Genomic DNA, 25,799 nt, shown 5'->3' on the forward strand with positions numbered 1-25,799 from the left:
CGTGCATATATATATGTATGCACACACACAAAATTTACATACGTAGTCTGTTTGTAATGCATATTTAGAAATAGAAATGTATTTCAATATGTTTCTACATGTTTTTAGTTCAAGTAGATTGTGAACATAGGGTGAAAAGAGTTCTTCAATTCTTCAACGTGTTGGGTACTAGTCTCCAGTGCAGATTACAGTCATATGTTATGCAAACTAAAAAGAAAAACATGGAGTCACAGAATTATAATACAAACATCATTGCAATCTCTTTCAACAGCAAGGCTCAAAAGCATGTGCTTTTGGAGGTTGGAGAGTTGTTTGCTAAGTGCTAAAAGCATCCTAGTGTGCCTCTGAACAAAGAACTAGGATTTCCATTCTTTGTAAACCAAAGCTGAAATAAAAACGCAGGACTCATGCAGTAGCTGGGCCATATGAGATTTATCATTATACTGGAGAGTGAGAGATTGCTCTTGTCAAATGGCAGCAGGGCAGCGAAGGAGGAAATCCAGGCCGAGAAATGAGTTTCCAGAAACTTTGAGGCATATCTGACTTTTTGACATTGCTTGTTAAATGATTGCCAGGAAGCACGAGCTAGGTCCTGACAAGCTGGGTAATGAAAGACTGCACGCTCTGTATTTTATCAGAAGCATAATTTAAGGTGCTTCTATTTTAGTCTTTGGATAGAAAAGCTGAGAGTAATGAAGTGTTGTGTTACATCATTTCATAAAAGTGGAGTGACTGGAAGATGGTACAAAAGCACGTATTAAGAGCCTGGTGTGGAACAAGGAGGTGACTATTAGGACGACTGGCTTGGCACATACTCATTTCTGCCTGATCCCTGTATGAGGCAGTGGTAGACTACCAGAGGCTAGCCTTCTCAGTTTATAACCTCTCTGTATGGCTCCTGTGGTCCTGTGGACCCCTGCTTACTGAATGTAGCTCTGCTGCCAACAGGCTGGCTTTTGTCCGTCACCTCCATTGACTCCTTGCAGGGTCAGAGGACCAGAGGCTGAAATCCCTGACCTAGGAGCATTGTCTTCTGTTTTCACAAAATGACTGTGCTGTTTGAAAGGCTGTTTTATCTCTCATTTTGACAGAAAAAAGTCACAAAATTCTGTGTCTTAATCTGCAAAGGTAGCTCAGCGTGGCCTCTATGGACAGATATCTGTATGAATGCAGGGACGTGAGAATACAAAACTGCGCAATGTATTTAGCAGAAAGTGCTTCTAAATTATATAGGAAATGAAAAGCTGACATTCAATTAAAATGAGATTTTATATTATCATTCTCCTTTTCCCAGTGTTCTGATTTAAAGCAAAAAAGTACAGCCTGAATGCACTGCTTATGTGTCAATGGAGCTCGGGTCCTGTTTTTGAAAGTAAGGCAGGTCATGCCTGGCCTATCCACTCTGGGCTCAAGCATCTCTGCCTCTTTTCTCTGGTGCTCCGCTAAAGCTTATTCCCAAAGACGGGTGTAAAGCCAGGTAGCTCGCATGTAGTACAAGTTAGGACTTGCACGTAGACACAACTCATGCCTGTCCTAAGGTACAGTACGGAGCTAGCCTAAGAATCCACGTAACTTAAAAAATGGGAATTAAGTTCCTAAAATTTTTAGATATTTGAAAATTTTATCTCAGTTCTTTTTAAAAAACCTCACATTTTCACAATTATAAAGAAAGACAATTAAAGAGGAGCAAATGGTGAAAAACCTATTACTTTTACTGTAGCCATATAATATTATTCTTAAAATCATTGCACACAGAGGCCTTGATTGGGTGCCATGTGCTGGGTGACCCCTCCTCTGCTCAGTCCTCAGTCACCTCATCTTAAAGAACTAGTAGACAAATGCTCTGGAAGAAGGTAAGGCAAGTGAAATAATCTACATAGTTTAAGAATTGAAACTGTCCAATCCCTATTCTAATGCTGACTGGTTCCGTAGTACTGAAGTGAATCTGGTTTTTAAGTCAGAATTTAGTTTGTATATGGAATAAAAATAAGAAAAACTAGAAAAATTGCCACTGAGGCGGTCAGTAAACTTTAATACTGTAAGTAATTTTTTGAAAGTCAAGAAATTCCCATGTTAAGATCACACAAAGTGTTTACAAGCTGCAACATGTGATAAATGTACAGATTATATAGTTTTCATGATTCTAACTGTTTTGAGACTCAAAATGCACAGAGTTACTATCACTATTGTGTAAGTTAGGGCAAGCTGAAGGGCTCAGGTGACAGAAGTTACGAAGGAAGGAAAGCATGACTGTGACAAATGAAGTGGCTGTGCTTGCTCTAGTAGTAAGGCATCAGTCAAGAAAAAAGGCTGAAGACCAAGAATAAAGTGGCAGAGAAAATGGAATCTATCACCACTGACAATGAATAGCATGCTTTTTGAACACTGAGGGTGAGATCCTGGCCCTTAGTGAAGTTAGTGGAAACCTGCTGCATGAGCCCGGGTTTTTATTCCGGGCTAAGGAAATGCTAATATCCAATATTCCAGGTAAGTTTGTGCAGTGGACGTAGTCAGAAAGAAGATGCTACCCTGAAATTAGTACCCTGAAATGTACATATGTTAGGAGTTATGCTATATATTATTTTCTTTTAAAATTATGCTTGGGAATAGTCTTAGATGAGGATCTGCTCATAGGCACTGACCAAACTAAGAAGAAAAGATGTCCTCTGATCCAGAGAACTGAAAATGCAGTTACCCCTCCCGAAAAATCTGCAGGCAGCATTCAAAGACATTATGAGATAGTAGTATTGATCTCAGTAAACCAGCAACCTTACCTGACGGTCATCCTTGTTAGTAAGGAAGACTCTTAGAGAAGACTCTGAAGGAATATCATGCAGCAGCTTTGTTAGTGTTTAAGGCTGGCTCCTCCCAAACATGGGAACAGTGCAGGAGAAAGCATAATAGTGTGTGTTTGGAAACTTAATAACCCGCTGATGGAGAAGGCATCATCTGGCCCTTTATGACTAAAACTATGTTTAAAACAATCGATAAGGTAAATCAGTAAAGGTACAAAGAAAGTCAATGAGAAATACTGGCAATAAAAAATTACTTGTATACAATATTCAACAGATTTATTTAAATAGCTAAATATATTATTTAATAAGAAAGAGGCTTTAATTCAGAAAAAAGAGGCAGCTAATGGGTCTATAAGATCATTAATTTCTTGAAGGAGACAAATAAGAACTTGCTATTCAAGTGTTTCTCATAAGAACTTACACAATTACTTTGAAGCACATAAAAATCTCAAAAGGGAAATGCTTTTTAAGCGATCCACAAGTAAATTGCAGAACTTACTGCCACAGAATGACTTGGCTCCCAAAATACAAGTGAGCTCCAAAAGTAGTTAGATAAATTCATGGTAAAATGATCCACCCAAACCTATCCGAACACCATGATGCAGATGCAGCCTCCCACTCAGAAAGTCCCTAAAACTGTGCTTAGTTAGAAGCTAGGAGGATGTATGAAGAGAAAGCATCACTTGCCCGCTTGCCCTGATTCTTTTCCTAATTAGCAGTTGGCAAAAATCAGAGACGTAATAATAGCAGCTAATTGTCTTTTGTTGCCATCTGTTGTGTTTTGTTAGGTCTCACCCAACAGAGTAGTTTTGGGTTAAGTTGTATCTTTTTTCCTGGAAGTCTGTAAGTACGATATAGTGCAATTAAGAAATACATAGCTGCAATGGATCTTCGAGCAGTTTATATTGGCACACCTTTCACATAAAAGACGTTGAGGTAGTACGGCTTCGAAAATGTGTAGTGATGACATAAAGCTCTGAAAACCTTTTACATCTGGATCTGTATAAAACTTGGTCTTGCCAGACTGCCTAAGCAGGTGCGTTGCTCTGGGTAGTGCGTTCATCCAGTACAATAAATTGTAATAAAACATGAACGGTCCCATAAAATTATATTGATCCAGTGCTTTACCATAGGATGTCCTCACTGGAAAGCATGTTCCCATTTGCAGGTACAAGGACTTGTGGTGAAAGTTCTTAGTCCACTGAAATGAAACTACTCAAAATGTATTCAGTAGGCTTTATAATGCAGCACACCGGGGTTTATAAGTCAAAGGAATATCTGTATTGTGTAAATTATAAAATCAATACAAGGGATGGTTTTCACATGCTGTTTAGTCTGTATGTCCCTTCCTACAGTAATGTAAACACCTGTCAGCATCAGTGCTGCTGTATTTACTATTGCCAAGTTGTACGTGATGTACAAACATGGAAGAAGCTTTATTCTTCCAACCCGAAGGAAAATTAAACTCTCTTCCCCTTCCCTTTCCCCATGGGGAAAGGGAAAAGGGGCATCCACAAAGTTCTCCTTCCTCAGTAGGACTGAAAATTCCACATCTTTGATGTCTGCCTTTCTGGTGTTTTAAAAAGAAAGTTAAAATGAAAGGAGTTGAAGGTAGAGAAGACAACAGTGTAAAGTCTATGTAAAGATACCCCAGCTGGCCTTCTGTTGACAACCCTGGATGTTGAAAATGGCTTAGGTGTGGCAGCAAGATCCCTGTGGCTGTGGAGATGCAGCTGTGGACTTTAAAATGGCTACTTTGTGCATCTGAGCTTTGAAAATGGTAAACTGGAAATGGTGGAATGAAGTTCAGATCCCGTCATGAAATACCGATGGCCTGGTTAATGCAGTGTTGGTATTTTGTCATTTCTGTCCAGATCAACTGACTTCCATGGGCACTGTTTAGAAACAAAGATGTTTTCATTTGCAAATCATCAATGTATTTTGGGATTGAAAAAATTTTTGCTACTGCACAACACCGTTCCTCTGCAAAGTCTGCCCACACAGAAAACCATTCTGGTCTGCCCTATTGCTGAATATCTTTATGTGCATAATCATGGTTGGCCAGCCTGCCAAGCAGAAACTATTAGTTAGTTAAAATGTTCATTTTAGCTTTGCAGTATTGCTTCCTCTGTTGTTCTTTTGTTAAACACCAATTATTATTCTAAGGATCATGATTATGAAATAAGTCCTGTTTTAAAGTTTTGGAATGAAATGATAACTTACATTCCTTAAAATATTTATTGCAAGTTTAAAAATATTTTTTCTTGATGTGTACTGTTTAACTCAAATACTGGTATATATCTGCAATAGAGATATAACTCAACAGGAATACTTTTTGTGATAAGAATTTACAGTAGGTGACTGCTGAAATAGGAAATGTTTCATATTTCTTGAGACTATGAAAATGTCACTAGTGGCAAGCTTGTTCGTTTTAGCTGCTAGAACTGAATTTTTCAAGAACGACACTTATGAAGTATACAGTTGTATAAACTTAGAGATACATGTTTGATATTTGACTCTGAATTTTTTATTAATATAGTGAAAGTTTTATAACCGTAAGTGTAATTGTTAACCTTTAATTATTGAATTATCTGTTCTACAAAAGTGTTTTAATTATTTGGAATTCATTTGATCCAAAACAATGCATGGGCATTTTTTCTTGGAGTTTTAAAATGACTGTGTTTTAAGAAGTACATTTGCTTGCCTAACTCAATAGAGGAATATTTTTGGAAACTCTCATTGTGAATCTTTATCTAATGCATATTTTTCTTCACCAACTAGTTGCAGCAGTAAAAATAATTGTGTTTGCCATCTAGCTAAAGTGATGCTCTTACTGATATTGTGGATTTTGCATCCTCCTTAATGGTCTGGAGTTCACAGCTCGGCTGCGTGCTGAAGTGCTTGGGGTGTCTGCTGAAGATTAAATTGTAGCCTGACTGAATGATAAAACTTGAGCAGAGCAATGCTGATCCTTTTCTGGTTTATTGCTTGGATGAAATAAGTGATTTAATCAATTTACTGTGTATTGTATGTTAATACCATTGTTTCATGAATATTGACAAAAATCTTTTTAAACTTGCAGCAAGTAGTGGCAGCAATAAATGCAGGAATCATACCTTTAGGAAACACAACTACTCAGATCAGTCACTGGGACTTGGGAAGTTCCTTCTTCTTTGCTGGCACTGTTATTACCACCATAGGTAGGACACAGCTTATTATCTTTTCATAGTAAATGAGCTGAAACTCTTTTGATTTCCAGTGTGTACATATATTTGTTGATGGTAAATCTTCCAAATCTTCTGGTTTAAAGTAGAGAGTTACTTTTTAGCTGCAGGGACAGAAATTATAGCTGTCTGTAAGGATCCCTAGCTGAGTAAATGATTCTTCTGTAGAAGAAAAATGTTGCTGTATATTTCTGCGAGGTGACTAGAAGAGGTTGTGGAAACATTTTCTGGGGGGAATCTGGTCAACTGTGTAATCACAAGTGTTAAATAGGGCATGATTTAAAGCACATGTGCATTAAACCTTGACTGAGATGTATGGAATTTCAAGTCTGTATAATCCCATTCTGTATTGTTGTTTTCTCTAAATTCTGCAAAAGATGAGAACATTGTAAAGATTCAGTTCAGCTTAATTTAATCACTCATGAGTGTTGTATTGACAGGCAGATTTACATTCAAAGGCTTACTTTGAGGTTTCTGTTGCACTCAGAGAAGTCCAAAGCTGTAGGGTGATTTATCCGTGCTCACAAGCCCAGGGAGTTTTCTGGATCCTTTCTGCATTTGAGAGCCACTGTCCCTCTGAGCAGGTGTGAATAGGAGCAGCGTTTGATCTTTCGGTTTCTTCCCTTTGACTACAATATAGCGCACATGGTATACAGTTCAAAGATGTAGGGTAGCTCACAGATCATAGAAGGGGCATCCACAAAGGTGGCTGGAAATTTGAAGAAGAAATCAAATGAGAAAAATTTAAGACTTACATTATGAGAGTAATGTATATGGAATTGTAGCACTGTTACAATAATTATCCTTCCGTAATATGTATAAGCATATTGTGATGGAAGGGGATGTTCTTTTCAAGTGTTATATGTACCTTTGTTCTTTCTTTATGTGGAAGTGCATGAGTACTATATTTTTTGTGTGTTTGAGTACATACATGTCTATATAGAAGTCATGCTTATGTGTAATATTTTTTCACATCTAGAATAACTGAAACACAGGTTTAGTGAAAACTGAGTGAAACTTTTACCACCCCGAGGTTCGTAACAAACTTAATGATTTTACAGTAGTAGGTCCACAACGTAGTAAAAAACCAAGTATTGAAAAATGTAATTTTCACAGATTATAACCACGAAAAGCAAGAACCTTGAAAGGATAGCTTTATGATCAGTCTTATGTTATCCTCTTCTGACAGCACAAAACTTTATGTTGTAAGTAAGTATCCATGGTCCTGTAGAAAGTGCTTACTATTTGTTTCAGTTCCAAATGAAAAGTGTTCAAGGAATTAAATGATTCAAAAATTTTTTTAAAGCAGTGGAACATTTTGTTTCACTATTTTGTTTCTAAGTAAAACTAAGGCTTTTCTAAATAAAAATGTTTCCTGATTTAATTTATTGACCTGATTCAACTGAAACATGTGTGAGTCCTGCTTAGAGGAGAGAGAGGGATCTGCAAAAGCATCCAGGCCACAGATCCGCTGTCCCCAAGAGGCAAGATAACCCAATAGGAAATACATTTGAAAATTAATATTTCAGGTGATTTCTGCAAACCAGAGTCGTCAGAATCAGGTCAGAGTAGGCAACTGTAAATACTTATTTCAGGTTTTGTGATAGAAAACTGAGAAAATCTAGGGGAAAAAAAACTTCCATAAAATATTTTGGCTTTGGACTAACTGTGTTTTTCATCAGAGACCCTTTCTGATGGGAAGCTCCCAGTCAGTTGCAGTTTTGAGCTTTGTTTCTTAGGACCTGAGGACAGCATGCCTACATGAAAGCCATAGTGTGGTTGGCATTGTCTTACTGCTATGAACCATCTTCCCGATGGTTCACAGGGCTTGCAGAGTGACAGCAGGCGGAGCTGTCATGAAGAGCCCTTGGAATTGTGACTTTCCTGGGAAAATGGTGACAAGCGTAAAAATTGGGTGTTCTTTCCCTTATTTTTTATATTATTACGTGCCATCAAGTGATTTTGTGTTCAGAGCAGTATCTTTTCATATATGAGTAACCTTGTGAAAATTAAGGCATTCCTTTCAATTAGGGGGCATATGGTTATCATGTAACTTGATATTTTAATTTCTCAAGAGGATAAAAATGCAGTTTATGAGCATCTCCAGACAGTTGCTGTAGGTTTCAGCCAAACACTACAGATATTCTCTATAGACAAAGACAGGACCTTATAAATTCATAAAACAACTTTACAGAAATAATTTGTAAAAGTGATTTTATGAATATGAATAACATTTATAAATATTACGTCCTCTAGACTGTGTACCTTAGACTGTATTCTTATACCTTAAGAAGTGCTTGAATAGAAGAAAAAAAGATTACTACCATTTAGAGAAAATGATAGCTTCCCAGTGTTGCAGCAGATTCTCTAACTTTCCAAACCTCTTATTACTATAATTTTACCTTATCATTTAGCCCACACTCCTCCTGGTGATATCTCGGAATCTAAGAAATTCAAATGGAACCAAGAGTTTATTTATGGATAATGTTTCCCAAACCTTTCTTTAATGACAGTAGCACTTGGATCCCACAAGTATTCGGTTCCTGGGGAGAGGGGATAATAAATAAAGCCTTTAGCACTTCCCTAAGCAATAAGTTATTGGTTTACAGTTACTGTTATTGTATCACAGTAGTGATGAACATTTAAGTGAAAAATATCGACTGTGTATTTTGGTGGCTATTGGCAGCAGTCCAGAATTATCTGTAGTTTCTTACTCTTCTGGGTCTCCTGTAGGCTGCTGAAAGGCTCTGTGATGGGGACGTGCAAATCTATTGAGCTTCAAAGCCAGCTAACAGAAGCAGAGGTAACACTAGAGAAAGCATGGCTTGATGTTTATTTAACAGGTTTTTTAATTCTCTTACAATCCTTCATGTTATCCAATAAATGCCACAGTGCATATTATAAAATTAATAAACTCAGTTTTAATAGAACATAATCCGTCAAACTGCTACTAGATCTTTCCTAAGAAGTGGATTTAGTTGAGAGGTCAGGGTCAAACAATTTCACAAGACTTTATTTGCAAAAGATCCTTTGTAGCTTTTTTTTCCATGTCTGAGTGAGTTGGTTTTGGCTTTGCATTTACTAATGTGCAACAGCATAAAACTTGTTTCAGGAAGGGACCTCACTGGTTATAGGTTTGGCTTGCTTAGTTAGGTGTTCTCGCTTTTGGATATGTTTCTAGAACAAATACGCCTCATCTTAACAAAGAAATGTGAAACTACATGATTACTCTGTGCGTATGGAGCAGTTTCAGACAGTCCCTAAGAGGGAAAAGGGTAACAAGATGAAATGGGAATGCAAAAGTTGTCTATGAAAAATATTGTTGCATTGTTCCCTGGGATACTGTGCATGCTGCAAAGTGCAAAAGATAGATAGATACTCTATTTTTCTACCTGAAAATGTCATTATCCAGTCAGTCCTGTTCTAAGACCACATGTCCAAAGAAAAGGAAAAAGAAAGTTGAGAAGAAAAGCAGGAAAAAATGGTAACTCAATCATAAAGCTGGAGATAGTGCTGAGGAAGAGGAGAAAATAATCTTTATGTCACCTATTTTCATTCTGAGAGCTCATTGTTGGTGCTGTGCATATTTTTTATCCTCTAGATCATTTCCTTCAATAGGTAGCTTAACTCAGAAATGGGCATACAGACACAACCTGTGCACACCCTGCTTCCCCCATACAACTTATATTTTAGGGCCTGAGAAGGTTTTATATTGGCAGCAGGGTAGGAAAGGAGACCTCTTTTACTGCAAGCTTGAGACCTGTGTCTAGAAATACGAAAAAACAAAGTAGACATTGAGCTTAGCAGTTGTTTTCCCAAATGACTGCTGTCTCAGCACATAAAAAATGTAATGTCAACTGTAATATCAGAAACCATATCATGAAAGCCTCTACTAGACTCCTATGGATCTTCATCTAAAATAGCTGTATTATTTCTGCTGTTATTCCAGCCGGTCTATAATGACTTTTTCAAGCACTGCAAGTAGACATATAGTGGAAAGGGCACTTATTCAGACTCCTTGAAGATGGAATATCTTGAACAGCAGTTGTGAGCATGTTGGGAGTACCAGGAACCTCACTGGTAGCTGTGGTTTGCCAGAGCGCATTCTTTCAAACAGAGCCAGGTCTACATGGGGGTGAGCTCGCAGAGCTCCGTTAATACCTTGGCACTCAAGGATACTTTGCAGCCATACTGATGTCCAAATCCAATAGTTGCTAATAACTGTGTCTACAAATCTAAAAAGGAAGAACACATAATTTCTTTTTGTCCTTTTCCACTTTTTTTCACCAGCCCTTGATTTTTGAACCTGAACTTCTCATATGCACTGGAAACTGAACCTCTTGAGAAGTTCACTCACGACTCAAGTCTTTAACTTAGCTTCATGCAGCTAGCTATGGTAATATGGTTATGTTTTTGGGGTCCAAAAGCCTAGCAACTGCTATTAAAGGGTGCAAAGCAATGTGAATCTTTTTTTAGAAAAGAAACAAATTGTAAATGTTTATGTTTTAGGGAACAGTTGTGAATAGCAAGCAGCTAAGATTCTGAAAAAAAGATTAATATTTTTTGACTAGAAATCTGAACTTGATTTGTCACTTTTAGAGTTGCAATTAGTTATATACCTTCAAATGCAATTTCACTGTAAGGAATATTTCTTTCTGCCATTTTCCCGCTGCCTGAACACAAGCTTTTCTTGTGAAGGCAGGGTATTTTAAAAGGTCTTATTACATTGCTTATTGATTTGAAACAATAATAAAATCCTGCTGCTAAATCTGTCCCTTCTGGCACCATTTCACTGCATTTTTGAAATACAAAGTACCAGGATAATGTGTTGATAACTAAAATATACAAAATATGTTTGATGTTATAAAAAGACAAATATTGTTGATAATCAAATGTGTTACCTATTATGTCAGATAATCATAAAGATACAAAATTGCAAATGATGTTGAAAAACTTGTTCCCTTAGTTCAGAAAAGTAAGAAGCATCACATACTTATGTTAGAACGGTTTTCTTTTTTTGTTTGTTTGTGCCACCAAAGAAACAGAGCTATCGAGGATGAGCATAAAAATTTCATTTGAAAAGTTTACTCCAATTTGCTTATCAGAATATAAATGCTGGGATTTCTGTTTGTGTATTTGAAAGGGAAGAGAGAAGAAGCAAGCAAAAGAGAGCGAAGTGCAAATGCTGAGATGATTGAGGAGGGGGTTGGTGAAAAACTCCTAAAAGTAAAAAACATAAAATACATTTGCCTGAAAAATATTCCGATATGTGATTTTCTCCATCATATCAGTATTCAAATCTGCATTTGGGACTATGACTTAAATGAACTTGACTACATGGTGGACATTGGAGTATATGGCTTCTGAGGACCTGTTTCTTTCAAGGCTCCTCAACTTGAAATAATCTTCTTTGGGTCCCTTTCCAAAGCAACAGGTAAAGTTTCATTAAGGCAAGGTCATGGATCTTATCCTCCACTAGTAGCCTGGATGCATGCATCCAGATTTCATATAGCTTCTAGCAGGGGTATGTGTGTGGCAAAGCTGAGTATAACCAGTTGATAAGACGAGCTGCAGAGCAATGCAGAAAAAAAGCGGTTAAGATTTACCGTCTGTGAAAATGTGGTAGTGAGAGACGTGCTAAAGAGGTTGTTGGGCAATGAGGTGGAAATGCTCCTTCTATCTCTTACTCTGCAGAGGACTCTGCCGAAAACTCCTGCTGTCTCACCGTGATTTCATACCGACTCTCAAAGTGTGTTAAATATGTGTATCTCATCTGATAAAATGTCAACAGAAAGAACTATGTTGTTTAAAAAAAATCCCCCTGAGATCTCTTCAGAAATCAGTCTTTCCTCTAGATTAGCGTTGTGCTTACCTTCACAACCCCATGCTGCTGTTCTTAATAGAAGATGTTAGAGCTAAAATAGCTTTTTAGTCTCTATTTGTTCCATTCTAATTTATGTCCTTTGCTTCTTTTGTTGCTCCTGTGAAAAAGTGTCTGAATTTGACCTAGTTATTGGCTGTTGACAAATAGTGGTTCACTCGTGCTCTGGGGAGACCTGTTAAGATTTGGCAATGAAATTCTCCAAATATTTCATCTGAACTGAGCATACTCTCTCCCAGGACAGTAGCGACTAAACAAGATTTCCTCTGTAATTATTTCTCCCAGGAACGGTGAGTAGAGAGTGTATTACCACTATGCCCTCAATTTTCTCCTGCATTTGTTCAGGCAGCAAGAAAGAGGGCTCATCTGACTCGAATGCTGAGGAAATAACACTTGGACCGTACAAGCTTCAGAAGTAATAATTAGGATAAAACTGCTGGGAGCTAGGGAACCTGGAACCGTGGTGGAGGAAGGACCATGGTGAAGAGCTGAAAGGAAATTATATTAGACGAAGAGCTCAGTTAGAGACATTGCGGGCTTGTATATCAGAAAAATTGAATTAAATTGAATGAGCAAATCAGAGAAAAGAAATTGAGCCTCACTGACGAAAACGACTCAGACTAAGAGAAGGAGAGGACCACTTTTTTTCCTGCACATGCTAGAATACTCAACAACACTAAGGGTCACTCTGAAATTGAAGAAGTGCAAGTTTATGGAATGATACACAGCTTTAATTACAGAGAGAAGTGCTGTTTTTTCTACCAGCCCCATTTTGATACACAGGTATCTGACATGCGGGTATGTGGTAAATCGCAAGCACTTGCACGTTCTGTGGGCCATATTCATAACAGAAAGGATCTGGTATTTTTGGTGACATTGTTACTTTAAATTATTAGCTATATTAGAAAAGCTTAGGATGATATAGCCTCTCAGTAGTGTGAATGTACAGGGGAGTTTTTGTTGACCTGATAGGTTCTGAATTCTGGACGAGAAACTTGTCAATGGATGGTATAAAGGGATGTTGTCTCTTTAGGGAAGGTGGTGGCATCGGTGACATTTCATATCACTTTTTGTACCTTTTTTGCACTGAGCCTTTTTTACACATTTTTGGTCTTTTAATGCTGGTTTAGAGCACTGCCAACTACTTACGTTTCTTGTAACACTGAGTTTCCAACTGTGTTTATATTCTGGAATATTTTTCTGACCACCTGGAATGTTTTTCAACATTGATGTGATTTCATTAAAAATTGGTTTTGTCAGAAAAGCCTTTTTAATTTCATTGATAAGCTTCCTGCTAGGCAGCACTGCTGGTTTTATTTTGGTGTGGTGTCTATTTATTGTTGGATCTTGCCAAGCAAGGAGGAGGTCGTACCATTTTTGCAGTTTGATGTGCTTGTACATTCTGACCTTTTAATCTTCCTTTTCCTCAAAATCAGTAAAAAGTTGCGTTAAAACAAATTGCCAGGTATGCAGCTTTCCATCACTCTTTTGTACCTTCTGTAATTTCCTAAACAACAGACTACACTTAACGCAGTTCTGCTGGGGTCTTGCTGTGGAGTGAAAATGTCAGTTCGTCAGTTGTGGCACAGTCCCCAATTTACACTGCAAATGAGCACTGAAATTTTCACAGCTTACTCTGTTAATGCTAGTGTGCTAATGGAACTGGATTTTGTTTTCTTTATTCAGATTTCTCATCACTGGCTGATCAGTATAGGGTTTCTGAGCCTCCCGATCATGTCCATTTTAATTTCCAGGTTACGAAAGCTCGTTGTTATCAATAAAGGAAAGGCTGCCAGGAAGAATTGCTGAATATGGTTACACTGTTTGCAGAATGCTAGGATGAATGAAATTATTTCCTGCTTCCCTTTTTGTTTATTTTTGTAATTGCATCAGGAGCGGTGCAGCCAACCATGAGAACCTCAAATCCTATAAGCAAACAGAGGCACAAGATTTTGGAAAATACAGAAAAAAGTGAATGCTTTGTGCTTTGTTTCTACTAAACAAGAAGTAACAAAATTGGAGTCACTGAGTGTGTAGGGTTTAGAGGTCAAAATAAAAGCACCTGTATGTAGTGTGTATATCCCATCAGGAAGATCTGTTGGTAAGTTCCCTTTTGACCGTGTTAAGCTGTTTACCATTTACCATTATGTACTGCTTTATTCACAGCTGTTTGCACTTACTGTTTAGTTGAGCTGCTAAACAGGACCAGCTTTTAAAAAGGGAACGGCAGACATAATCAGTGCCAGATTTTTTTTTTTTTTTTTTTTTTGAGACTAACATTGTCAGAGTAGCATGGTGGGCTGTAACCTCCTTTGAAAGTGAAGCTGACTATCTCAGCTGGAGTTCCTGCCTACTGTTCACTTTAGAAAGTAAGGCATGTTTTAGGTGCCTTTAGCACAAGTTCTGGGTTCTGAAGACTTGAAGATCTCTTGTTGAGCAGTTTGACAAACCTGGCCAAATAGCATATTGCTTTATACCAGGTGAGAAGCTGCCTAACGTTAAGTCCCACTCTGTTTGCCTGTCACATTGACCTGAATGTAGGATGAGGTGGTTTCTCTTCCTGGAAACTAAGATCTGAAGAAGATTGCTTGTGTTGTATTGAGGCTTTGCTCAATGTACACATCAACTGTACATCTAAAAAAGGAATGACCCTTGGCACTCTGACTGGTTGGAGCAGGGCAGGGGCTAGTGCTCATGGGGAATAGCTGGGCCTGGGTATTCCAGTGGGGTACTGAATTGGAGACCTAGGATCTGCTGAAGAAAAGGCTTGGTGGGCCAGGATAGACTCTTAGCCCCCTATCACTCAAACTGGGCTGTACCATCCCTGACAGCTGGAATTAAAAACTGATGGGTTCTATTTCAATGATATTTGAAAGATAACTATTTTTTTCTTTTTTTTTTTTTTGGGTCAAAAATATGGAAAGGAAGTTATACTGATAGCCTAGAAGGACTTAAAGATTTCTTGAAAAAGTGAACTGCCAGTATAAAATCTGATGTGTTGTGCTACCAGCATTATGGAATAAAATAGCATTAAAGTATCACTACAGCGCATGAGAATATCCATTAGCATTTTATAAAAGTGTTTTTTTAATACACTGAGAGCTCTCTTTATTTTACAGATTTCTCAATATTGCCAGCAGCTTGGTTCCATTAAAAAAACTGAGAAACTAAAAGGGAATCTGGGTAGAAATACAGGCGAAGGGGAAATTAACAAAATCCATTAACTTTTTTCTGCGAGTCTTTTGCTGTATTGAATCCTCTGATGCTTTGGAAAATCTCACCCTCTGGTGTCATCCTTTTTTGCAAGATCTGCCTCAGTCGGTATGACTGCAAGCAAAGTTCTAGCTCACATCTCAGCGTGGGTTAGAAATCCTTTTTTTTCAGGGATACAAGTTTATTTCTACAGTAACGTGTATAATCTGCGTATGCAGTGCTTAAGATAAAGAGGATAAAAACTGATCTGAACTGCTAATGCAAGTGTAATCATTGAGTACAAAAGTTACATTCTGATGACTTCAATTTTTCATTTGGAAGGACTTTCATTTTTCATTTACAAAAGACACCTGTTACTTGCAAGTTAATAGTAAGATAGATGCTAAAAAGGACTAGCGGGATGCAAATTTTAGGTCACAGTGCAGAAAAGCCCTATGTGTGCATTATCTACCCTTTCCTGGTCATGCTGGGTTTCACCAATGAATAGTTAGATGCTTTTCCCGGTGTGAAAAAAAATGGGATGTAAGCTAAAGGAAGGACAAGATGTGTGGTAGTACAACTATTAGCCTGTTAAACATACGATGAGTTGCTCTCTTTCTGAAGGTGTTCTTATATTGAGTACTAATGGTTAAAATTTTAGTCTGGACTTGCGCAGCAGGATCAGGAAGAATAACACCTTTTTCCTTCTAGTTAATTTACTTTCTGAAAGTCATCCTATTCTAGCTAAGTCAGTCTCAAATTGATTATTTTTTTTTTTTTTAAGAGAAGTAATTAGAAATACTCCTTGATGTTAATAAGAGATTAGCATCTAAGTTTTTGGTTTTTTGATTCCGTGGGGACAAATCTGCAGATAGTTTTACTGTTGTGGCTTTACTAGAGATGTGCTTTTCTGCACTTGTGTGGGATTCTGATGTGTTTTGCTGGACCAGTAACCAGAGCCTAGAGAAAGCCAAGTATAATTAAAGAAAAGACATTACTTCATTTGGACATCTTTACTGTGGATGGTTCATAGCAACGATGCAAACTGTGTAAATTCAAGCCTCACTTGTTGGACAGGAATTTGATGGTAATTGTGGTCCCAGTTGGTCTCCCTTACCTGCAGGGATCCTTACTCAAACCAGTTGTCTGTCTGAAATTAGTAATTCAGTATGCTCAGATACTGTGGGTACGGAAGTATTAATTTAATGTTGTTTAGATGAATAGGTGGAACGTATCAAGCAGTCTGAGTAGGAAAAAGAATTCCAATCTTGAGAATTCAAATACTTTACAAAATCCATCAAGGTAAAGGTGGTTGGGGTTTTTTTTTAATGCTTTGAGTGTAACTACATTTTTTTTTCATTCCACAGAACTTGTTATTCTTTTCTATAAAACAGATGTTTAAGTGCTGGTATCCGGCGTTAAGACTATAAATGGTTAAGGATGACATTATTTGAAAGTATTGGTGGTGTTTCTTATCTGCCAGAATGTCATGAGGATGCCTGAAATTGTAACCAAATGGAAGAATCGGGTACATTGCTCCGGGGTCCTCTCTTGTTTCGGATAGCCAGGCTCCAACTGTAACTTCTGAATAATTGCTTCCTTGCTGTCATCACCTTTTGCTGTATAGATTTTTCATCTCAGTTCCTTTCTCCAGGCATATAATCTGAATTAAATACTTCTCAAGAATGGATTGATGATGCTTGGTACTTGTGGGGCTAACAAGTAAACTCTTTTCTGTCACTGGGGTTAGTTGTACAACTTATTTTAGTTCAGGAAAGTTTTCTTTTTGGTAAAGATAAATACTTGAAGGATCAAATCGCTTTTTATTGCATGTTAGCATTTTGTTAACCTGTGAAAACTTTCACCACCTGAAGAGACTGCATAGGAAGGAAATTCCCTCCTCTTGTCTACAGTTGCTGTTTCTTCTTGTCCAAATTCAGAACGTTTTAGTTGTCTTTTTTCCTCTTCAACCCCCAGGATTAGCCATAGTGAGGATTATTTGTTCACCTGTAATTTTTGCAGACTTTCATTCTGAAATTCTATCATTGGATCATATATTAGTAACGACTTGCTCAGTTTACCTGCGTTCTTTGGGTTGTGTGGCACAAACCAGTTATCATCGGGGAAAACATGGATGGATGGATGACCTTGGTTCACAGGTCTTTGAGGCGTTTTGCGGTGTGGTGCATCACAGCAAACAAATGATTGTGGAACCAGCATGGTGTTTGCCATCCACTGTTCTGATCTCTTTGCTGTTGTGTTGTTTTGTCTGTCTTGTTTATTTAGATCACAAACTCTTTGAAGCAAGTATTTTGGGTCATAATAGTAACAATATGATCAAGTATCCCAAGTGTCTGTATTGCTCAGTTTAACTGATGACATGTTAGGGACATATCTTACAATACATAGTTAAAATTGCTAATTTTTATTTCCTAGCTCTGCAATCAAGAAAAATTCCTGCATCAAAGTTCTCTCAGATTAAGAATCTGTACTACTTCTAATTTACATAATCTAATTTTATGTGATATTTGAATAAAAAAACCCCACAACAGACTAACTGAAAAAGACTGAAACTTTTTTCAGTGTAGCGGTGGATCTTTTAATCTTATTCTGTAATCTTTTAGTTAAATAAGATAAAGTAATGTCAGAGGCTATTAGAGCCTCTAACTTTGGTTTTTAAGTAGGTAACATTCTCTATAGGAAATAACTTTAGGAAAACTCTATAGGAAATAACTGTAGGTAATTTTAATGGCTTAAAAAGGTCTTTGATTATATATTGTTGGCATCTACTCTAAAGTCGTGTTGGCAGTCTGAATGTAGTCTTAGATTTGGACATAAATATGCTGAAACACATCTGATGTCACCAAATGCTTTAAAAATCTTCCAGCATCGTTGCTGGGTTAAACCTTTTCTCTTCTTCAAACTGACCTGGAGATACCAGTTCATGCTTTTATTGCACCACAGATTGCTAAACTTCGCTCTGATCAGAAAAGCACAGATTATTTGCAAAATATAAATTTGGGCTTCTGATAAACAGCCATGATTGCTGCTTGGAGAAATGGGTGCAGGAAAATATATTTGCTAGAATTTGAGAAGTGTTAGGGCACTGAGAGCCATGGCAGTGCTCCTGGTGAAGGCAAAGAAACTTTTGCTCTCTGATTTGCTCTATTCTTTCTCTGATATAAGAAAGGATGATGGATGTGAAAGGAGATATATTAGGGGCTGTAAACCTTGCTCCACTTTTTGGACAGTGTAATTGGAAAGTGTAATTCAACAGCCTGAGAAAGAACTTCTCTGACCATATGTCTCTCTACTGTCTGGTTAAGAACTGGCCAGAGAAAATGTGCTTACCAGAACAAGAATCCATTATCTGATTCACTGCTCCATTATAGATCATCAAGACTGAGAAATTTTTAAATTTGTGTGTGTCTCATTATGGGAGTTATTGAGCTTCAGCCGAGCCCTGAAGTGGTATTTTCTTAGGCTACATAAAAATGTAATTAGGTTTGCATTTGCCTGAAATACCTTATTTTGCTGTGAGATGGTTTGTAGATCATCTGTGTGAAGAGGCATCTATAAATTTGTAATGACATGACAGATTCTTGTTAATATATTTTTCATCCTAGTAAATAGCTTTTAAATCTGTACTTGCAAGCATTGCATGCTCTTGTCTAAACTTTTGACTGCTAATTAGTCATTGCTGTTAAATTGTTCAGAATTTTCTTGTCTACAGACAAATATGACATATCGATTTGATTGTTCAGCTAAACTGATTGATAGTCCCTTTCGTCCGCTACAGGTCAGTGAAGACTTGGAGAAGTCATTATTCTGTACTCTTTGCTCTGTGGTTTTTTTTCTTGCAATCTTCAAGCTATGCTTTTCTTATGATTGGGTAAAAGGAGTGGTAACCAGTGTGGTTCTGCAGCAATAATTAGAGAAGGAATGAGTCAGTGCCATCAGAAATGCACACACGTTATAACTGAGCAACTGCTACTAGTAGAATATTAATCTCAAAATAGTGTTAGATAAGAGTGAAGATCCTGAAATGCAAGAATTAAAGATTTCATTGCTAGATGTCTTGTTAAATGTAGAGATTCATAGGTGCCTCTGAAGCTGCAGTATTACCAGCAGAGTGGTTTTGGTAGGTCTGGCATAAAAAGGAAAAAAAAATTGTATCCTTCTACTAAACCAGTTGACTTTGGGTTAGTGTACAGGGTAAGATGCCAACATTTCCTTCTTTCTTTTTATTTTCATTGACTTATTTGCAGGAGAGACAAATGTTTGCTTGGAGTGCTTCACTGGTGGAGTGAGAAACCTGAATTGCATGTCCAAGTGTACAGTATCAGTGTGTCTTGGACTTTGTGCAATAGATGTTTTTGGTATGAAGGAACGTGAGAGTGTTGCAGAGACCAAGCATCATGCTCCATTTTAAAGGGTGTAGTTGCAGGAACTGTAGGTGGCAGATACCTAGTCTTGGAGCTCGATTTCATAACAGAAATGATCATTTGATATCTTAAGTCCAGCTTTTTTGTTTCATTGAAATAATGATGCATAGAGAAGGCAGGAGTATAGTTCCTTCATGGTGTGTTATGTTATGCCATGTTCTGCCATCCTTTGAAGTAACCAGCCCTGGCAATTGCCCCCAGTGGTAGTGAGCTTGATGAACCCACATGATAATGTAGTATGGCAAATATTCGATCCTGTAGACTAGGGAGATTTACAGAGTTAAACACCCCTGGTGATCAATTACAACAATAGGGAAGAAGAGATAGACAGGAAAGAAATTGGGAATTTTAAAGATGAATTTAAATTAAATTTTAAGTTATCTTTAAAATTAAAATAATTCTTGGATGAGTCTAGTGAAGGCAGTTCATAAACCTGGGAATGGTTGTATGAAGGAGTAGATTGTAGTGGGATATGATCAGTAGTTCTTGGTGATCTGTTAAGAGTTTGGAAGAATGTGTTTTGTAGGGATTTCTTCTTTTATGAGCAAGTCTTACTACATATTGATGAAGCCACAGCATTTTATGATGGAGAAAAATGACTATAACATGACTAGAATTCAAAAATGGGCAATTACTTCTTTGTAAGAAGAGGTATGATTTGTAAGGAAAGGCACTATCTTTTACTAGAGCCACTCAAAACAGCTGGAAGCACAGATGAGCTTTTTGGGCATAGCTGAGGAAGGCCTCATTTACCCAAAATACTGTTGTTTTTCTAATTGTACCAGATACTCTACTCAAAGACATTTCGCTTTTCTAGCATTTTATCCCACTTATGTTCTTCTACCATCCTGATTATAAAAGAACTATTATTAGGCCTCTCTATGAAATGTTTGAACCATCTTGCAGATATTGAGAGACTCATGTCTCCACTCTCATAGTAAAACATTTAAAAATGTTTCTTGTTCTCACTTAATTTTTAAAATGAGATTTCCATGATATGCTGCTGGATCATCATACAAATATCAAGTACAGCACTGACAGTGGAAGAGTAAAGACCCATCTGTGCTACTCATTTTTTTTTCCCCCCACCATGTTTTATGTTTGATAGTTAGAGCACCTTAACCTTAGTGGTTGTCTAATATTTCTCTGAGTGGTAACTTACAGGGACTAATTAGGAATAATAATTCTTTCCATAATATGCTGAAAAGAGGAGATCAGATTTAGAATAAATGAATTTAGAGATATGATTCATAAAACATAATGAAGCAGTCAAAATTATTTGTCAATCAAGAAAATAATTTGTAATACTTTGGCTTCCACATTAGAGACATCCCTTCTCCAAGTTCTGGCTGGCTAAAAAAGTCCTCTCCTGTGCTCTGCAGCCATGATAGGGCAATAGAGGTGGGAATCAAGGAAAGAAACATGAGGACTTTCCCCTAGAACTAGCAATAAACCAGAGATTGACGATAGGATGGGACAGCTCTCATTAGCATCAAGAAGTTTTGTATTTGACTTTGAGAGAAACCAACCCATCATTTTTGAGTGGATAGCTTTAGACCGTGGTGCTTTGTGAACCCTATGTTTGACAGATGTGTGAATGCCTGTGCATACATATGAATATATAATGTTATCCATCATGAAAGTAGCCTGCCAGTCTTGGGCATGTGTGAGTTCCCTGCCAGCCAGGATGCATGCAACCGTGAGCAGTATGCCTTTGCTGAGGATACATGCTGTGATGTATTTCAGAAGGGCAATAAATATGTCATGGCAGCTTGCCACTGGCTAGCCATGCACTCCTGCAATTGTAAGATGGTTCATGTGCTGGATGTAAAGATAGAGCTACTTCATTCTCATCCTCATCCAGAAGGTTCAGGATTTTTCAAAAGATAAATTTTTGTGTTCTACTTAAAGCACCTGTCTGTAATGATGGGCTAGAGGAATGAAGTATCGAAAGCTGTTGGAAGATGTGAAAGATTACCAGATGCTTGTTAGAACAGCATGTTGCTAAGTAGTCACGCAGAGAGAGGATGGAAACTTCAACTGCGGTCCTCTGTGAAAATGCTCCCACAGAGATCTGCTTATTAACTAACACCAAAAATTCATAGCAGGAGAAGCTGAAAAAGCAGCTGGAATGGTGAATGCTTTATTGATGAGGGACCACTGGACACAGAATAGTGCGAAGTGTGTTCTGGCTCTGGGGATGTTATGCCTCTCCCTGGCATACGGCCTTGGAGAAATTGTAAAGAGGAGACACCTACCATAAGCATCAAAGCTGGGATGTTCCTCTGAGTGGACTGGAAGCCCAAGTGGGCATTCCTCATCCTGTGCTGGCTGCTTTCTCCAGCACTCTCTCCTTCTCTCCCCATCTTTTTCTAACATCCTTTTCATCTGAGGTTCATCTACACCTACCTTCCTCGTCTGCTTTTCAATGTGTCCTCCCTCTGAACTCACCCGGAAAAATAACTGCAGAACTAACAGAACACCTCGCCAGGGAAGGCTGCAGCCTGCATCTGAATGAGGAAGGGGCTTTGAGGCGGCAAGTGGCACCATTTGGGGCTGCTTCTGTTTATCCTGAAGCATTTTAAAAACCTAGTTTTTGGGCTAGTCCAGTTGTGAGCCCCTAGTAATAAATCTGTCACATAATATATTGCATATGGCACTATCAGTAACACTATAGCTAAATACTAAATCACAAAGAAATTTCTAAGAAGATTCCGGAGAGAAAAGCAGATCTGAGAGCATTTGACAGTATTGATGCATACAGCTAGTAAATCTATACATGAGTCAGATGGGATCATATCCAACCATGAACATTTAAAAACTAATGCATGTGTGACGTGGTGTAGTTAAAATGCTAGGTCCTGAGCCTACAAACACCTGTGCTTGTGCCTGACTTGAGGAGCATGAGGAGGTTCTCTGTGGGTCAGGACCTTGGAGAACTCTTGTGGAAAAGGGATGATTCTGAGGCTAGGAGAAGACAAGATGTGCCTGGTGTTACAGCTGGATTCAGTATTTGCGAGTTCAGTGATGTCTAACCCCAGAATTTTCCACTCTTCTGTTTTCAATCTGCGGTAGAGGCATATGCTTCTGAAGTCTTTCTGTAGTCATGACATTTTGTGCTTCCTGTGAGGCACTCTTTGGTAATATTAATACAAATTAATTTAAATACACCGAAAAAAATAGTATTAAAATTTTTTTCCTTCAATCTGGGGAATACCATCAGGCTCCAGTGTAAAGGTAGTTTTACTGAAACTACCTCTAGGTTACTTGGCTATATATTCCTTAATATTTCTTCAAATCAATGCCATTCTAGTTTTCTCTCTTTTACTTATTAGATTCTGATGAGTTTGTTTTGAGTTGTCTCTGCCAATCCTTGTCCTTTCATATACATACCAAAATCCTATTTTTCATAGAAATTGTATGTTTCTGTCGACTCACTGGCTTTCAGTCTCCTTAAAGCATGTAAGTTCAGCAATCAGCTATTGTGTACTTCACCAATGGCTCAGTTGCTACCCACGCTTACTGTATTTTGGACACTTTCCACTGAAGTCCCACTCAAAACTGGTGACTTGGTGTGCAGATGCCGAGTTCGGACCTTTGTGCTGCTTTAAGTGCTGCATACACTGTCCCAGCTGACAATGCAGAAAGGTTTCAAGTCCAACCTAGTAAGGTACTTCTGCACTGGGAGCTTTCGGAGATTTTCTCTTACCTGTTCTAACAGTGGAACAATTTAGTTCCTGGTAGCTGTGTTGTAGGGCAGCCACAGGTGTTCCCATAGCTTACCTCAGCTTGCTCAGAGCTAACGGGGGTTAAAATAACTGGAACAATGAAAGACCTCCAGAAAGATATGTCTTGTTGTATGTAAAGAAGATTTCCTGGTATTTGGCTACAACACCATGGCTCAGCCATGCAGTAGGAAGAACAGTATAACACAATCTGTGTACAATAAACTTCTTTCTTCTCTAACTGCACAAATAATGCATGTTTAAAGGTATGAGCATATGTTTACACATATGTATTTGCATCAAGGTCTTTTAAAAAAAAAAATATATATATACACATGTTGGCTTCTCTACAAGCAGTATATGGCTTTACCTTTTAATAGTCACTTATTGTTCCCACCTCCAGACAAGTAAGTGTATGTTAACAACTTTTTGCTCATGTAGAGATTTCTCTTCAAATTAATGCAAAGGGGATAGAGGCTGACCAGCTGTGAGAAATCAGATCTCTCGTATATAAATTGTGTACCTAAGATCTCCTTCTGGGTGTTGTTTTGAATGTTACTTCACATGTAGCTGATACACCTTGGTAATTGCTGTATAATGTCCATTGAACGTATTTGTCTCTGGGATGCAAAGATACAAACGATCCCCTCAACCAGTATATAAGTAGACACTGATTTAAAACCTCTGGTGTCTGCAGTTCCAGTGTGAACTGGGGTAACACATGGTTTCACAGCCAAATGGCTGCACCAAGCCTGTGTGCCCCAGTAGCTCGTGGTGTTGATGTAGTGACACCTTTGGTCCTCTCCTCTTTGCCCTGATACTTCCCTGCCTGGTGGGAGGGTGTCTGTGGCACTTTGTGCTCTGCAATTTTGTTCTCTGTGAAGCTCCTGCCTGCCAGGTAGGCTTGACTGTCTAGGGAGATTTTTGGTTTGAGCGATAGCAGGAGTGATCTCGGATGCATATTATCAGTCCCTTTGAGAACAGTGCAGTTTTATGTAACATCTCTAAGGGATTTCTCAGGAATTTTTTGAGCCCTGAGCAGTGTTCTAGCTTATGCAGGTGTAATCTCTGGTAGAAAAACTAAATATATCCAGCTCTTATAAGATACCGTCTTAGGAACTTTGCAGAGGATTGGTACTGCGGTCAGAGCCTCCGGCTGAGCTCTGGATCCCAGTCTCATTTCTGGTCAGAGAGGTTTTAATGGAGCTAAATTCTATGGGGCTCAAGAGTTTGTCAACCTCCTCTGAAGGGGGTGTTTTGAAAGGAGTGTGGGAGGAAATAAAGGAAAGCTAATTCAGTAACTGTGGGTGAAAAAAAACCTTCTGCCTTTTTTCTTTCTGCTGTTCATGTTCTCCTTTGTTTTGAGCCTCCTCAGCTGGGACATCTCATGTCACTTTGGCTAAAAGATGCAATTTCCTCCTTCATGTTCGAAGGTAACAAGCAACACAGGGGTAGTGGTAGCTGAAGCCAGAAAGAGTTACGTGGATAGTAAAATCAGGGGATGGCGGGTGACCAGGCCTGTCCTTTGTGCCTGCTTACAAATACAGTGGGGAAAAAAGGACACACTCATGCGGCTTCCCTGAAGAAGAGGAATGGAGTTAGAAGTGTGTCTGGTTTTCTTTTTGTGCATGAACAACATGGAGGAATTTTAAATAGCTGATTTTGTTCATCAGGGAGCTCTTACAGGAAGAAGTTGCATTAAAATTAATTAAGAATATAAATTATATTACATGACTGTCCAAAGGCCAGGGGATCTATCCAGTTTTGAGTTCTGAATTTTTCATGTGTGTGACAACAATTTTGCAAGGAGATCTTTGTTCTCAAATCAGCTTGAGAGTGGTAGGGGTTAAAATGAGTGAGATAGTAAAAGGGGAAACATTAGCCACTTCAAGAAATGTGCAACTTTCTTTGTCCAATCCTAAAACTTTGATCTGAACTTCCTTCACTCTTATGTCACTTGCTCAGTTTCTCCTAGTCTTCCACCATTGTTACAGGCAGGCCTGCATCCTAAAATACTCATGTCAAATAAGAAAATAAATTAGTTTCTTTGTTGGTTAATTACTGCCATGTGCAAAGATGATATACTGACTGGAGAAAACTTCTGGTTTTGAGGATATTTTTATATGGAATCCTGTATTTCCTAGCCTAAATTGTTCAATTGAGTGTTTAGTTTGTGTGGTAGCTTCTAGATTCTCAGTTCAGAAAATTATAGCAGTGCTGTAGGAAAGACTGGTTGTGCACTAGGTGTTTATTAGGACTCTGTAGTGTTTACCAAGAGGTTATGAGTACAGGGTTGTACGACACAGCTGAGGCACACAATGTAGTTTTCAGCTGAAGAGGGCTGCACTGAAAAGCTCTATGCCAGCTTCTGTTGAACACAGATTGTATTTCTCCACTGCAGACATTAGATTTATAATTTTTTTTTTCCAGTTCTACTGATATATGAAAATGAGCATCTGGAGGCTATTGTTCAAGATAGAAGAGGTAGCATCAAGTGGCTTAGTCATATGCAGTAGATTTTTTTAAGATGTGCAGGG

The 25,799-nt window shown here is 38.1% G+C and overlaps 1 protein-coding gene across 1 annotated transcript in view; it reads left to right on the top strand.

Moving 5' to 3' along the window:
• The window catches only part of KCNK2 (potassium channel, subfamily K, member 2), a 79,601-nt gene that overhangs the window by 9,586 nt on the left and 44,216 nt on the right, over positions 1 to 25,799 (top strand). The window contains exon 2 of the mRNA XM_009330196.1: positions 5,878 to 5,995. Within this exon, the coding sequence (XP_009328471.1) occupies positions 5,878 to 5,995 (118 nt within the window). The remainder of the gene's footprint in view (positions 1 to 5,877; positions 5,996 to 25,799) is intronic.

The sequence above is a fragment of the Pygoscelis adeliae genome, unplaced genomic scaffold, assembly GCF_000699105.1.
Source record: "Pygoscelis adeliae isolate BGI_AS28 unplaced genomic scaffold, ASM69910v1 Scaffold308, whole genome shotgun sequence".
Classification (NCBI taxonomy): Eukaryota; Metazoa; Chordata; class Aves; order Sphenisciformes; family Spheniscidae; genus Pygoscelis; species Pygoscelis adeliae.